Source organism: Balaenoptera physalus (genome assembly GCF_965194825.1).
Source record: "Balaenoptera physalus genome assembly, chromosome: 11".
In the NCBI taxonomy this organism is placed as follows: Eukaryota; Metazoa; Chordata; class Mammalia; order Artiodactyla; family Balaenopteridae; genus Balaenoptera; species Balaenoptera physalus.
Window position 1 is genome coordinate 70,951,538 of NC_138896.1, and position 16,165 is coordinate 70,967,702.

A 16,165-nucleotide genomic window follows, 5' to 3' on the forward strand; every position below is an offset into this window, starting at 1 on the left:
TACAACTAAAAACCCTGGACATGATACATACATAAAACAAACGTTAAGACTCTGAAAGGTGGAGAGAATAAGTTAGAAAGGCAAGGGACCTTGGGAACCTGAGGAACAAAAAAGTGACGAGTTCCCTGGGGTTTCCTTTTTGCCTTATAGATCTCAATATTGGAAATGACGAGCCTGGCAACCTAGAAACACCTAAGAGTACAGACAAGAAAAACTCCAACAAAAGCCTGCTCACTTTAGCCAAAGGACCAGGAAAGGGGCAGCTTAGTAAGACAGAAAACTTTTAGACAATAACCATTTTACTCCAGCCAAACACCACAGAAAACACAGTGGGCCCAACACCACCCATACAGTAAAGGCCAAGCCCTCTCCAGGCTGGAATGAGGCACCCAACACCCTCTCCAGGGTGGAGTCAGCGGCCAAGGAGGGGAGCCAGGACTTCACCCCTGCAGTCGGCAAAGGCACCGCAGTGTCAGTGAAGACCACTTGCAGAGCCTGGACTACCACCATATTATATCAATGTAAATGGCGTTTCTCTAAAAAGTAAACATGCAACTACCATATGACCCAGCAATTACACTCTCAGGCAAACTGCCAAACTGTTTTCCAGAGGAGCTGTACCATTTACTGTTAACTGTTTCTATGTCAATACCCTGGTTGTTATACGGTTTTGCAAAATACTACCACAGCGGGGACACTGGACAAGGGGTACAAGGGATCTCTCTGTATTGTTTTCTTACAACTGCATATGTATCTACAATTATCTCCAAGTTAAAAGTTTAATTGAAAAACAGAATTTAAAAATTATATAAAAAACTACTATTGATACTATGTATAAAATAGATAACTAATGAGAACCTACCGTATAGCACAGGGAACTCTACTCAATGCTCTGTGGTGACCTAAATGGGAAGGAAATCCAAATAAGAAAGGATATGTGTATATGTATAGCTGATTCATTTTGCTGTACAGTACAAACTAACACAACATTGTAAAGCAACTATACTCCAATAAAAATTAATTTTTAAAAAAACCTGACAAACATACTAAATATTTGGACTTCTTAAGGCAGGACTTAACATAGTCTTATAGCCATAGCACCTAAACTGAACCTAGAACATATCAAATACTCAAGAAACACTTATTGGGGAGTTCCCTGGTGGCCTAGTGGATTAGGATTCTCAGCCTTCACCACTGTGGCCTAGGTTCAATCCCTGGTCATGGAACTGAGATCCCACAAGCTACACGGCACAGCCAAAAAAAAAAAGGAAAGAAAAAAAATAAAAGAAACACTTATTGAATTAGATTGAATAATATAAGCAACATTTCAAAAATAAGATGCTTAAAAAACCCAACAGCTCCATATCATTGGCTTTAAACAAAACAACCTTAAAACAAGTGCCAAAAAAAAAAAAGTCTCTTTCAAGAAAATAAAGTATCCCGGAATTTTTCCACAAAGAGAACAGTAACTCAGACTTAGACTACAATGAGCTAGAAAGATATTACCTCATCATTTTAGTCAATTTATCACTGGCTTGTTAGGGAAAATAAAAACAAAGAAGAAGAAAGAGAAAGAAAGCTTTCAGGGCTTAAAAGTACCATGTATGTCCACCCCAATGCTCATAGCAACACTATTTACAATAGCCAAGGGACTTCCCTGGTGGTCCAGTGGGTAAGACACCATGCTCCCAATGCAGGGGGCCAGGTTCGATCCCTGGTCGGGGAACTAGGTCCCACATGCATGCTGCAACTAAGAAGCCCGCTGCCACTACTAAGATCTGGAGCAGCCAAATTAAAAAAAAAAAAAAAACAGCCAAGACATGGAAGCAACCTAAACGTCCATCGACAGATGAATGGATAAAGTAGATGCGGTACATATATACAATGGAATATTACTCAGCCATAAGAAAAAGAATGAAATAATGTTATTTGCAGCAACATGGATGGACCTAGAGATTATCATACTAAGTGAAGTAAGTCAGAAAGACAAATACCATATGATATCATTTATATGTGGAATCTAAAATATGATGCAGGGCTTCCCTGGTGGTGCAGTGGTTAAGAATCCACCTGCCAATGCAGGGGACACAGATTCGAACCCTGGTCTGGGAAGATCCCACGTGCCGCAGAGCAACTAAGTCCATGTGCCACAACTACTGAGCCTGTGCTCTAGAGCCCGCGAGCCACAACTACTGAGCCTGCGTGCTGCAACTACTGAAGCCCACGCACCTAAAGCCCGTGCTCTGCAACGAGAGAAGCCACCGCAATGAGAAGCCTGTGCACCTCAACAAAGAGTAGCCCCAGCTCGCCACAACTAGAGAAAGCCCGCGTGCAGCAATGAAGATCCAACACAGCCAAAAATAAATAAATTAAATAAATAAATTTTAAAAATAATATATGATACAAATGAACTTATTTAAGAAACAGAAACAGACTCACAGACATAGAAAACAAACTTATGGTTACCAAAGGGGAAAGGGGGAAGGGGAGAGAACAATTAGGAGTTTGGGATTAGCAGATACAAAGAACTATATATAAAACAGATCAACAACAAGATCCTACTGTGTAGCACAGGGAAACTATATTCAATATCCTGTTTAAACCATAATGGAAGAGAATATGGAAAAGAATATATATATATATTTATGTATAACTAAATCACTTTGCTATACACTAGAGACTAACACAACATTGTAAATCAAGTATACTTCAATAAAAATAATAAAATATAAACCTAAATTGAAAAAAAGAGTACCACATATGAAATTTGAAATTACCATATAGCAGAGATTCTTTAGAAACCAAGACGCACACATAAATACTATGTATACCCACCCACTTTCAAATGTCCTTAGGCCAAAAATCTTATATTCTACTCGCCTAACTCTTCGTCAGTATGTCTGATTTTAACTGGGTCTGGCTAAATGGGATGTATCTTGAACAGAATGTCTTTAAGATTAACTGTCACAATTGGTGACCATCTCCTTTTACCTGACAAAACCTTTTACCTGACAAAACCGTCATTCAATAACAAGACAGTCTCTTATTCTACCAGAAAGACCCAATCAATTCATTAATGAAAGGAAAAAAATGTATACAGGGACCTGTGTTGTCACTTCACTTAAAACCAATAAAACAGCCGTCTTTTCTGACATAAGTTCCCCTGCATGGACACCTGATCTGAAAATAAAGGTGCAGCATCAGCAGCCTTCATGATTAGTAATGAAAGTGAAAGTAGAGTTAACAGCCAATTAACAGACTTCGTGACTGAATAATGCAAGTAAAAGTACAGGGTTACAGCCAAAACTACATAAACTAAGTTGATAATGATAAAAACTACCCAGGATATCAACTTTAGAATAATGGCCAACTATCCTTACTTTGATTCTTTATGGTCCATTAAATCTATGGACATATGAAGCCTTAATTATTTCAGAATTAAACTACTCTTGAATAGCTCTCTTAAACCTCTGGTCTTTAAAATCCCAATCATACAGCCTTTTTTCTTTTTTCCCCCAATCATATAGTTTTTAATATACACAGGTTCAGGAAGTGTCAGTTTGCAGCAGAACTCTGCAGTAAACAATAAACAGTTCCATCACCAAAAGGTACCTGGGTCACATCCCAACTAGTACAAACTCAGGCATTCATAACATTACTAATCCATTTTCTTTGGAATGTTATATAACACAAGGCAAGTCATTATGCTGACCTTTCTTGCCTACTAAAAAGTCTTAACAGTTATGCTCCTGAATGCTGCAGAAACTGCAACAGAACAAAGTCCTAGAGAACCCATCAAAACTAAGGAAGACTAGGGAATTCCCTGGCAGTCCAGTGGTTAGGACTTTGCGCTTTCACTGCCGCGAGCCCAGGTTCAATCCCTGGTCAGGGAACTAAGATCCCACAAGCCGTGCAGCACAGCCAAAGAAATTTTAAAAATAAATAAAAATAAAATTAAAACTTCTCATTTGTAAAATGCGCCGTTAAGAAAATGAAAAGACAAGTTACAGACTGGGAGAAAATATTTGCAAAACACAAATCTGATAAAGGACTGGTACCCAAAATATACAAAAAACTCTTAAAACTCAACAATGAGAAATGAACAGGACTTCCCTGGTGGCGCAGTGGTTAAGAATCCACCTGCCAATGCAGGGGACACGGGTTCGATACCTGGTCCGGGAAGATCCCACATGCCGCAGAGCAACCAGCCCGTGCGCCACAACTACTGAGCCTGTGCTCTGGAGCCCGCGAGCCACAACTACTGAAGCCCATGTGCCACAACTACTGAAGCCCAGGCACCTAAAGGCCGTGCTCCACAACAAGAGAAGCCGCCTCAATGAGAAGCCTGTGCACCGCAACAAAGAGTAGCCCCCGCTCACCGCAACTAGAGAAAGCCCACGTGCAGCAACAAAGACCAAATGTAGCCAAAAATAATATATAAATAAATAAATTTATAAAAATTTTTTAAACAAGAAAGAAAAAGATGAACAAATAGATTTTTTTAAATGGGCAAAAGATCTGAACAGACACCTCACAAGAGAAGAAACATAATGGCAAATAAGAAACATAATGGCAAATAAGAGTATGAAAAGATGCTCAACATCATGTCATTAGGGAATTGCAAATTAAAACAATGAGATAGCACCAAATATCTATTAGAAAGGCCAAAATCCAAAACACTGACATCATCAAATGCCGACTAGGATGTGGAGCAACAGGAACTTTGATTCATTGCTAATGGGAATATTAAATGGTACAGCCACTTTGGAAAACAATTTGGCAGCTTCTTACAAAACACAGTCTTACCATCCAATCCAGCAATCGTGGTCTCTGGTATTTACCCAAATGAGTTGAAAACTTACGTCCATGCAGAAACCTGCCCGTTAGTGTTTATAGCAGCTTTATTCATAATTGTCAAAACTTGGAAGCAACCAAGATATTCTTCAATAGGTGAATTTGGTTCCTCAGAATCAGAATCTCCATTATAACCAGATCCTCTACATACACACTAAAATCTGAGAAGCCCTAAACTAGAGCTTCAGTTCAAGGGCCACACAGAGCAAGGCAGACAGAAATCAGGGCCCTCCCAAGGTTAAGTCTTATAAAGAGACACCCCACTTTACCTCTGAAAGTGAACCAGATTTAAACCAAGACCCAATTTTCCACAACCCCAGGGGACACAAAGAAGCCTGCGGTAGTGGCAAAAGAACCAAAAATTCCTGAGAAATTACTGCCACAGAATATCCCTTATGTGCACTGGCACCCAAGGTTCTCATAATCTGGATAAGCCAAGTACCCTCAAATTGTACACAGTTTTAGGTAATCAACTACTAGGACTGCCATAGAATACTTGACAGAAACGAACACCAAGAGTAACTTCCCAACAGTAATAGTGTAAGCCAAAAGATAATGGAATGACTAATTCAATATGAAAGAAAATATAAGCAAACATACAATTCTATACCCAGAAAAAGTACTTTTCAAGGATGAGAGCAAAATAGACATATGCATACATAGAAGGTGTTAGATTCTCAAAGGGATCTGTACTCAATAATATTAAAAACCACTTACAAAGACCTTGAAGGTGATTCAACCTAACCACCTTCTCAGTATCTCTAGACCACGACCCAGGCTCTGCTCTAACATTAGTAGTCAAAGGAAACTCACTGTCTTCTAAGGAAGTTTCATTCCACTTTTCTCCTTAACTTGACTTGATGGTTCTGTTCTGCCAAAGCAACAAAATACTAAATCTAATCCCTCTTCCACTTGCCAGATCTTGATATATTTGAAAATAGTTGCCCCCACCTATTTCTTCTCCAAAGGAAATAGCTCTAATTCCTTAAATAGTACGTCAAATCATTTGATGTCTACCTTCATCACAAGCCAGACTGCTTTCTTCTGGATAGGCTCTAGATCATCCATGTCTCTGAAAATGTGGTTCTTAAAACTGAACACAATACCTAAGGTATGGTGTATTACATTCCTCTCTAAGGGTCCTTATATTTTTAATCCTAAGAATCTATAATCTTTATGCTTCTGATTGCCTGAATAATACCATCTCTTCATTACCACCTCAAGGCCAAGAAAGAAGCATTTGAAGAACTGTTTTAAAGAACAGTATATTTAACTGTATGATATCACTTATATGTGGAATCTAAAAAATACAACAGGCTAGTGAATATAACAAAAAAGCAGACTCACAGATATAGAGAACAAACTAGTGGTTACCAGTGGGGAGAGGGAAGTGGGGAGGGGCAAAATAGGGGTAGGGGATTAAGTGGCACAAACTATTACATATAAAATAAGCTACAAGGATATATTGTACAACACAGGGAATACAGCCAATATCTTATAGTAACTAAAAATGGACTATAAGCTTTAAAAATTGTGGGAAGAAAAAAGTGTAACAACATAGCAAAAAAAAAAAAAAAAAGGAAATTCCCTGGCAGTCCAGCGGTTAGGACTCAGTGCTTTCACCACTGTGGCCCCGGGGTTCAATCCCTGGTCGGGAACTAAGAGCCCTCAAGCTGCAAGCTGTGGCCAAAAACAAACAAACAAACAAAACAAAACAAAAGGGCTTCCCTGGTGGCGCAGTGGTTGAGAATCTGCCTGCCAATCTGGGAAGATCCCACATGTTGCAGGGCAACTGGGCCCATGAGCCACAACTACTGAGCCTGCGCGTCTGGAGCCTGTGCTCCGTAACAAGAGAGGCCGCGATAGTGAGAGGCCCGCGCACGATGAAGAGTGGCCCCCGCTTGCCGCAACTGGAGAAAGCCCTCGCACAGAAACGAAGACCCAACACAGCCAAAAATAAATAAATAAATAATTTTTAATTAAAAAAAAAAAAAAAAAGTTTGAAGCAAATGTAGGATAATATATGAGCACTACTGGTATAATTTTCTAAAAAAACAAAACCAAACAAAACCAAACAAATAAATAAAATTAAAATTAAAAATTAAAAAATCACCTGCAGCACTTATCACAGTGCTATGCACAAAGAAGATAACAGAAGTACCTGTGGTATTAAGCTGAACATAGTAAAAAGAATGCTAGAGATTAAACTTCAAGTCCTGACTCAGCTACAAATGTGGCATGTGACCTCAAAGAAGACAATTATTCTGGGCCTCAAAGTGGTTTCATGAGTCCATGAATTTCACGTTTCATAGCCAATTTACTATATATATGATAAAAATGAAACTTAGAGACAATGCAATTTCCATTGAAAACACCAATACACCACCAATTCCATATCCACCAAGACTATACTTTGATATGGATCACTAGGCAATATCTCGCTAGCATTTTAAAGAGTACTTTCCCATTCACATATCTCTTAATTCTCACAACAGCCCTGTGAGACAGATTAGTTGAAAGGCACCCCTATTCCTGACTGATGAACTGGCTTGTTTGCCCCTGAGGCATTTCAGCAAGCCTCAGCTACACTATGCATATAAAATTGTTCAGAATATCCTTCAAACATTTATTTTGTCTCCGTTATTAATGTTACCCCCATTTTAGTTTGCTAAAGAACAGCTGTCTGGGTAGCCTGCTGACATTCACTTTAAATTATACCCAACCCAAGAGACTCACGCTAAAATGGACAGTGATTGAGTACTAGGCAACCAGCTATTTCAGAGAACCTCATTCTTAGTGATCCAATCTTACCCTTGATTATTAGGTATATGACTATGCAATACTTTTTCTGTCACCGTTTAAAAAAAAGACAGATGTGAGATTTTTTTTCCTATTTAACCTATTAAATCAGCAATTTTTAATGTACAATTTTTTAATGATAAAATTTTCTTAATGATAATTCTCAATGCTACCAAGGGTATGATGAAATGGGCGTTGGTAAGAATGTACAATCTTCCAGAAAGCAATTTTGCAAAATGTATCAAAAGCCTTAAATTTACACACTGTCTGACTCAGTAATTAAATATATATTTAAGAATCTAGGGCTTCCCTGGTGGCGCAGTGGTTAAGAATCCGCCTGCCAATGCAGGGGACATGGGCTCGAGCCTTGGTCCGGGAAGATCCCACATGCCGCGGAGCAACTAAGCCCATGCGCCACAACTACTGAGCCTGCGCTCTAGAGCCCGCGAGCCACAACTACTGAAGCCCACGAGCCACAACTACCGAAGCCCGCGCACTAGAGCCCGTGCTCCACAAGAGAAGCCACTGCAATGAGAAGCCCGTGCACCACAAGGAAGAGTAGCCCCCGCTCATCGCAACTAGAGAAAGCCCGCGCGCAACAACAAAGACACAACGCAGCCAAAAATAATAAATAAAATAAATGAATTTGAAAAAAAAAAAAGAATCTATCATAATATTTTTTTTTTTTTTTTTTTTTTTTTACCATATTGTGCAGCTTGCAGGATCTGAATTCCCCGACCAGGGATTGAACCAGGGCCCTCTGCAGTGACAGCGTGGAGTCTTAACCACTGGACCACCAGGGAATTCCCCCAAGGATGCTTTTTTAAAAGAATTTCTTGCGAGTTCCCTGGCGATCCAGTGGTTAAGACTCTGAGATCCCATTAAAGGGGGTTTGGGTTCAATCCCTGGTCAGGGAACTAAGATTCCACATGCCAGGCAGCATGGCCAAAAAAAAAAAAAATTTCTTCATGTCTGGTAATGAAAGGTAGACAAAACAATAACAAAAGAACAGGGGACTTCCCTGGTGGTCCAGTGGCTAAGACTCCCAATATTGGAGGCCCAGGTTCGATCCCTGGTCAGGGAACTAGATCCCACATGCATGCCGCAACTAAGGGTTTGCATGACACAACTAAGGAGCCCATGGACCACAACTGAGAAGCCCACCTGCCACAACTAAGGAGCCCGCCTGCCACAATTAAGACCCGGTGCAACCAAATAAGTAAATAATTTTTTTTTTAGGTTCCGTCCCCGCTGGGCTGTCGCCCCCGTTGGGCTGCCACAATGGAACTCAGCGCCGAGTATCTCCGGGAGAAGCTGCAGCGGGACCTGGAGGCGGAACACGTGGAAGTGGAGGACACGACTCCCAACCGTTGCGCATCCAGCTTCCGAGTCCTCGTGGTGTCGGCCAAGTTTGAGGGAAAGCCGCTGCTTCAGAGACACCGGCTTGTGAACAGTTGCCTAGCAGAAGAGCTCCTGCACATCCATGCCTTTGAGCAGAAAACCCTGACTCCAGAGCAGTGGACCCGTGAGCAGCAGAAATAAGGGACCCGGACCTATACACCTATTAAATTATGAGTCAGGCCCAAAAAAAAAAAAAAGAAGTAAGGAGAAAATAAAGCACGAAGTTTTATTTCTAATTACCTACTACTAGGATCTGATCTTGGCATTCTCTAGGTGAATATTTTCTTAATCTATTCAAGGAAAAATAAAGAAAGAACATATCAAAGTTATAGACATAGAAAGGATAACAAAGGCAAAGGATAACAGAATCAGGATTCCCCTTTGGAACAATGGACAGAAATCAGGAGTTACAGAAGGAATATAGGAGTGTAAAAAAGTCCAACACATAGATTCAAAAAACCAACCAGGGGCTTCCCTGGTGGCGCAGTGGTTAAGAATCCGCCTGCCAGTGCAGGGGACATAGGTTCGAGCCCTGGGCCAGATCCCACATGCCGCGGAGCAACTAAGCCCGTGTGCCACAACTACTGAGCCTGCGCTCTAGAGCCCACGAGCCACAACTACTGAAGCCTACGTGCCACAACTACTGAAGGCTGCATGCCTAGAGCCTGTGCTCTGCAACAAGAGAAGCCACCGCAATGAGAGGCTGACGCACCACAAGGAAGAGTAGTCTCCGCCCTCCGCAACTAGAGAAAGCCCGCGCACAGCACCAGACGCAGCCAAAAATTATTTATTTATTTATTTATTTATTCATTTTTAAATGGGTTTTACGGTGAGAAGATTAACTTTTCAACCTGTAAAGAATCACAAAAGTAAATTCGGTTGACTTTCAAGCTTAAAATTTTAATGACATACAAAGTAGTTCCCCTAAGGTCTGCGTTGAGAAATTAGCCTACAATGCTCTAAGAAGGTAGTGTGTACAAACCCCTCATATATATCAGTTTGCTCTATCCCCTTTCTTGACCCTAACTGTCCTCAACATACTCACTCCTAGCAATAAGGCCACAGTAACCTGGTTCTAAGAGCGCCATTTAGAAGGACAAAGTGAAATCAGTTGATATCTACTCGGTTTCCTTTTCACACTGAGCAAGTCAAATGAACTACACCAAGATGACTTCAAAATGTTCCTCTCAGATTTTCTCGCTTTTTAAAGAAAAATAAAACCTACATGTCAACGACTGATGCTTAATATTTAAAAAGGAGGAGGAGAAGGAGGAGGAGGAAAATAGTGATGTCAAAAATTTGAAGTATCGAGGCTTCCCTGGTGGCGCAGTGGTTGAGAATCTGCCTGCCAATGCAGAGGACACGGGTTCTGAGCCCTGGTCTGGGAAGATCCCACATACCGCGGAGCAACTAGGCCCGTGAGCCACAACTACTGAGCCTGCGCGTCTGGAGCCTGTGCTCCGCAACAAGAGAGGCCGCGACAATGAGAGGCCCGCGCACCGAGATGAAGAGTGGCCCCCACTCGCCGCAACTAGAGAAAGCCCTCGCACAGAAACGAAGACCCAACACAGCCAAAAATAAATAAATAAATAAATAAATAAATTTATAAAAAAAAAAATTTGAAGTATCAACAGCAAAAGTTTACGAAGCCAAAGGATGGACCACCAAATTCAGAAACAAGATTAGGAAAAAGAACAAGACCCTAAGATCAATAGGAACCATATCTCTAAAACTAAGCAACCTATCTTGATGCAGGTGGGACATTCAAACCACACAAGGGAACACTCACTCCCACCCCCCACCCTACAACCAAAATTAAAACTGCAAGCAAGTATCTTTCCTTGTTCTCAAGCCATTTTGAAAAAGTATGACAAACTTGTCCTACTCTCCCCTGAAAGCCAATTAATTAATAAAAGTTTTCATACCCTCTAAAAAGTAAAGCTAAGCCACTAGGCATAAGAAAGACAGGTGTTTCCTTCACTGTCAGCAAACAATGGAAAATGACTTTTTAAATATGTAATATAAACTTATTTATAAATTTGGGAATTTTAACTCAAGTAAGTATATGCTGGTATGACAAATATATGAAGAGACGACTTAAAAAACTGAGACAGTGGGGAAATGTGTTAGAATCTCCCCAGCACTGTCCAACATACGTATTCCATAAGTTACGGAAAAAAACCCAAAGGAACTTTTTGGCCAACCCAATAGGAGTTTGCACAGTGGAGAAAGAAGGCAGACCCACTAGGCTTCTGTGACTTGATTAAAACATCCCCTAAGAACATCCTGTGCCCTTAGTTTCAATTCTATAATCAACCGCATCCTTATTACTGATTTGGCTGCCCAGAAACAAAGGAGGTGCCCTGGCCAGTGGATAATTAATTCCCATGTGCATATGGCACTTAAAACTTTGGACATAAATTTCTTAAATTTTTAAATATTTATTTATAAAAACTTTGGACATAAATTTTTTAAATTTTTAAATATTTATTTATTTATTTATTTCGGCTGCACTGGGTCTTCGCTGTGGCATGCGGGATCTTCATTGCGGCATGTGGACTCTTAGTTGTGGCATGCATGCATACAGAATCTAGTTCCCCAACCAGGGATTGAACCCGGGCCCCCTGCATTGGGAGCACAGAGTCTTACCCATGGACCACCAGGGAAGTCCCTGATGTAAATAAACTGATATCTGGCTTATCAGTCTCCAGTGAGATTACTCTGCATGAATAAATTCTTAAGTGCTTAAATCACCCCTGTGTGAACCAAAAATGTCCAGTTTCTGAAATGTCCAGTTTCTGAACTACTGTGGGAGTCAGAGGGACCTTGGTGTGGATGACACTTTATCTGTGTGACCTTGATTCCTGTCAGTCTAAATTTCCTCATCTGTAAATAAACACCAACAGCTAGTGCCTGGAAGATGGCAAGTGCTCAAAAAGTGATAGCTTTACTATATTTAAGGCAAATTTGAAAGGAAGTGTATAATTGAGGTAAAAACATTTCATTTAAAAAGCAGCGGTATGGGGCTTCCCTGGTGGCACAGTGGTTAAGAATCCGCCTGCCAATGCCGGGGACACGGGTTGGAGCCCTGGTCCGGGAAGATCCCACATGCCGCGGAGCAACTAAACCTGTGCACCACAACTACTGAGCCTGTGCTCTAGAGCCCGTGAGCCACAATTACTGAAGCCCGCACGCCTAGAGCCCGTGCTCCACAACAAGAGAAGCCACCGCAACGAGAAGCCTGCGCACCGCCATGAAGAGTAGCTCCTGCTCGCTGCAACTAGAGAAAGCCCGCACGCAGCAACGAAGATCCAACGCAGCCAAAAATAAATAAATTCATTAAAAAAAAAAAGCAGCGGTATGGACCATCAAACCACATCAATTTAAAAGACATCCCCTGACAAGAGATGTCCCATGCAAGAGAGTTGAGAAGCGCAGTTAAAATGCTACAAGTACCCCCTGCACTGTACAGATGGAGTCTCTTGCTTAGCAACTCTAGTGTTGTCTACCAAACACCCAGCCCATAATAGTTAGAGCATGACAACTGTTCACTCTAAATCCATGTGCTCAGCTTGGATTCAGAACTGATTTATAAAAATAGCTGCTGCTGCCGCTCTTTGAATCTCTTTGAGCTGATGACTGGGCAGTGTTACCCTATAGGCCTAGAGCAGCTGTATTCCCTCACCACACCCATTTCTCTGTCTGCCCAGCCGAGCTGACGGCACACCCCCCCCCCACCCCACCCCCATCTCTGCAGCATACTATTCTCCCTCTTCCCGGGCTGAGTGAGCAAATTACAAGCACAAATATCCCCTGATGCAATGCCACAACCATCCCTGGGAAAGAGCAGAGGCAGTTGCCAAAAGCGCAGCAGCAGGAAAATGGGCGGGAGACACAGACACGCAGAGCAAGAAACACTGCAATCCTAGGGAGCCAGGGAGAGGGAATCGAGAGGCCCTGGGGAGCAATACTGTAACTGGACCGAGGAGGGTGAGGAGAAAAGGGGGTTCCCAGGAGAAAGCTGGGTAACACTAACCATCCCGAGAAGTACGTTTCACTCTGGGTCTGGGTCCTAAAACACAGACCTAAGCGTAATCACTGTCTCCTCCCCAAAGCAGTAAATGCATTTAATTTACCCATTCCTGGATGCAAGCAAAACCCTAACATCCCCCGCCACCCCCGCCACCTCCCCCCCACGGGGTAATTTCACCGAAGAGCTCAAGCAACATACCAGCGGAGAACCTGGTCCATGTGCTAAATCACAATCTCTGTTCTGGGTAACATTTCCAACTGCCCCCCAGGTGCCTGTCCTATCCTCGCATCCCCACCCTTTACAGCGACCCTGAGCACTCCCGCAGCCAGAAACATGCTTAGTCCCCAAACAGTGCTAGGGCCACGCACGCAGGGAGAGCCCTGCCTGGGGCCCCGTTCTCCCGACCACCCTGCAGCCCCTCCCGTAACCCCTGACCCTGCACCCTCTCTAAGGCTCGCCTCAGCCCCACCTCAACTGACCCCCCAAAGCCTCACGGGACAACCTTTGAGTTCTCCTACGTCCCCGAGCCCCACCCAGGGCCCCAGGCTGCAGCCGACCCTCGCTCCCCAGGCTCAGCCCCATCCCGCGCCCAAGGCGTGCCTCTCGGCCCCACCGCTCCAGACCCCAGCAGCTGGACCTCTCAGCCCGCCCCGCCCGGCGGGTCCCCGGATCGCGCCTCGAAGACTTGGAAGATCACGCCCGCAGGCCCCCCGCCCGGCCGCCCCCGCGTCCCGAAGCCGGCGGCCACCGCCCTTCCCCGCCTCGGGCGGGCCTGGTGGGGTCCCGGGCGGCCGCGGGGCGAGGCTCGGGCAGTCCCGGGGGCACTAGGAAGGCCACCCCTCTGACCGGGCCCCGCCTGCCGCTGCACCTACCCGCCGCCGCCGCCGCCACGCCGGAGCCTGAGCCGGAGCCGGAGGGAGCCGGGAGAGGGCCGAGAGCAGCCGGGAGGAGCCGGGAGCCAGCGAGCGAGCCCGAGGGGCGGGACGCAGGGAGAGGCCGCTTCCTCGTCGCCCTCTTGAGGGCCGGCGTGAGGGAGGGACGCCGCCACCGCCTATCCCGCGGGCGCCGCGGCTCCGGCCAATAAGCGCGGTGAGGGGGCGGGCGGACGACAGCGGCGGACCAATAGGCGCCGGCCCCGCCGCCTCGACCCCGCTGGGGTAGCGGCCAAGCGGAGGGCCGTTGGGGGTGAGGTACGCATGGGGGCTTCAGACGCCCGCCTCCCGCCCGCCTGCTGCCGCCAGAGCGGCGGGAGGACAGACTGGCCTACTCCGCTGCTCTGTGCATTGGTCGTCGCTTCCTTTTAGAACTTGGTGCCTGGAGCAGGGAGGATGCGAGCGGCGGGGAACACGCGGCCGGGCCTGTGGCTCTATGACGTAAACTGGGAGGGGCGCGGGGCGGGGCCTGGGGCGCTGGCCAGCTGGTCGCTGGAAAGAACCCTAGCGGGATGAGGACGCAGCTGGGGGGCCTCTCCTGGGCTGCTCTGCCACCAGCCACAAGTGACGTGGCTGTTCCAAGTTGAGATACTTTATAAGTGTAGAATACACACCGAATTTCCGAGACTTAAAAAATATATAAGATAGCTCATTCATAATCATTGATTACAATTTGGGTCATTACAAAATTGATTGCAGGTTTGAATATCTTTGGTTAAATAAAATATATTTAAAACAATTTCATGTTTCTTTTTTACTACTTTTTAAATGTAACTACTAGAGGGACTTCCCTGGTGGCGCAGTGGTTAAGAATCCGCCTGCCAATGCAGGGGACACGGGTTCGATCCCTGCAGAGCAACTAAGCCCGCGAGCCACACGACTGAGCCCATGTGCCACAACTACTGAAGCCCGCGCGCCTAGAGCCTGTGCTCTGCAACAAGAGAAACCACCGCAATGAGAAGCCCGCGCACCGCAACGAAGAGTAGCCCCTGCTTGCTGCAACTAGAGAAAGCCCGCGCGCAGCAACAAAGACCCAATACAGCCAAATAAAGAAAATAAATTAAAAAAATAAAATGTAACTACCAGAAAAAGAATTACTGTTTGGTTCACGTTGTATTTCTGCTGGATAACGCTGGTCCAGAAGTTAAAAGTGATAGCTGACACTGTATTGAATGCTCACTATATTCCAGGCACTCTCTAAGTATGTGATACCTAATAACTCATTTAAATCATCACAACAATCCTATATGGTTGGTATTCATGTTCTTATTATCATTTTATAGATGAGAAAACAAACAGAACCTTAGTGACTTACCTAACTGGTGGTTGCTTGAGAGGAGGAGGGTGAGGAGTTGGGCAAAATAGGTGAAGGGGGTTAAGAGGTACAAACTTCCAATTATAAGTAAGTCACAGGGATGTAATATACAGCATAAAGAATATAGTTGATAATACTAAATACTGTAATAATTTTGTATGGTGACATGGTTACTAGACATTGTGGTGATCATTTTGTAATGTATTTAAATGTTGAATCACTGTGAATTCTCTGGTGGTCCAGTGGTTAGGACTCTACACTTTCACTGCTGAGGACGCGGGTTCAATCCCTGGTCGGGGAACTAAGATCCCACAAGCGTTGGGGTGCGGCCATAAATAAATAAATAAATAAATATTGACTCACTATGTTGTACACTTGAAACTAACATAATATTGCATATCAACTGTACTTAATAAAATTAAAGAAATTAAAGGATAAGTGGAAAAGGGATAGCACTGTGAATTTGGAGCCCTGGAAAGGACTTTAAGCCAATCACAGAAAACTGAAATGACTGATCTGGATCACACACCAATTAATAAGACAGGTGTCTTGGCCCAAACCCAGAGATTTCCCCCTCTCACCTTACCCAGACTCCAAAGTAGGAGAACTACCATTGCAAGCCTGAATTCATTCATCCAACAGATGTTGACTGAGTACTTGCACATCAGGAAGGGCCACACAGTGAGGGGCACATGTACAAAGATAAAAAAGATAGGTTTCCTGTCTGGTGAAATTAGCATTACTTCACACCAAAGCCCACTGACTTGGTCTAAGCATGAACTTACTATTGAAGAAAAACACACAGGTGGGAGCTAAAAAAGTTACTTTGCT

The 16,165-nt window shown here is 43.9% G+C and overlaps 2 protein-coding genes and 1 long non-coding RNA gene across 3 annotated transcripts in view; 2 read left to right on the plus strand and 1 right to left on the minus strand.

The window, feature by feature from the left end:
- The window catches only part of MAP4 (microtubule associated protein 4), a 162,914-nt gene extending 148,819 nt beyond the window's left edge, over positions 1-14,095 (minus strand). The window contains exon 1 of the mRNA XM_082411930.1: positions 13,960-14,095. The gene's annotated coding sequence lies outside the window, so the exon portion shown is untranslated. The remainder of the gene's footprint in view (positions 1-13,959) is intronic.
- Positions 875-9,254, plus strand: LOC309637417 (bolA-like protein 2). Its single transcript, XM_082412029.1, has one exon. It carries the CDS (start codon positions 8,935-8,937, stop codon positions 9,193-9,195), a length of 261 nt encoding a protein of 86 aa, XP_082268155.1. The 5' UTR covers positions 875-8,934; the 3' UTR covers positions 9,196-9,254.
- A 237-nt stretch (positions 14,096-14,332) lies between the features above and the next one.
- Positions 14,333-15,093, plus strand: LOC309637420. Its single transcript, XR_014250524.1, has 2 exons — positions 14,333-14,460; positions 14,801-15,093. It is a non-coding gene; the product is annotated as an uncharacterized lncRNA (long non-coding RNA).
- The last annotated feature ends 1,072 nt before the right edge of the window (positions 15,094-16,165 follow it).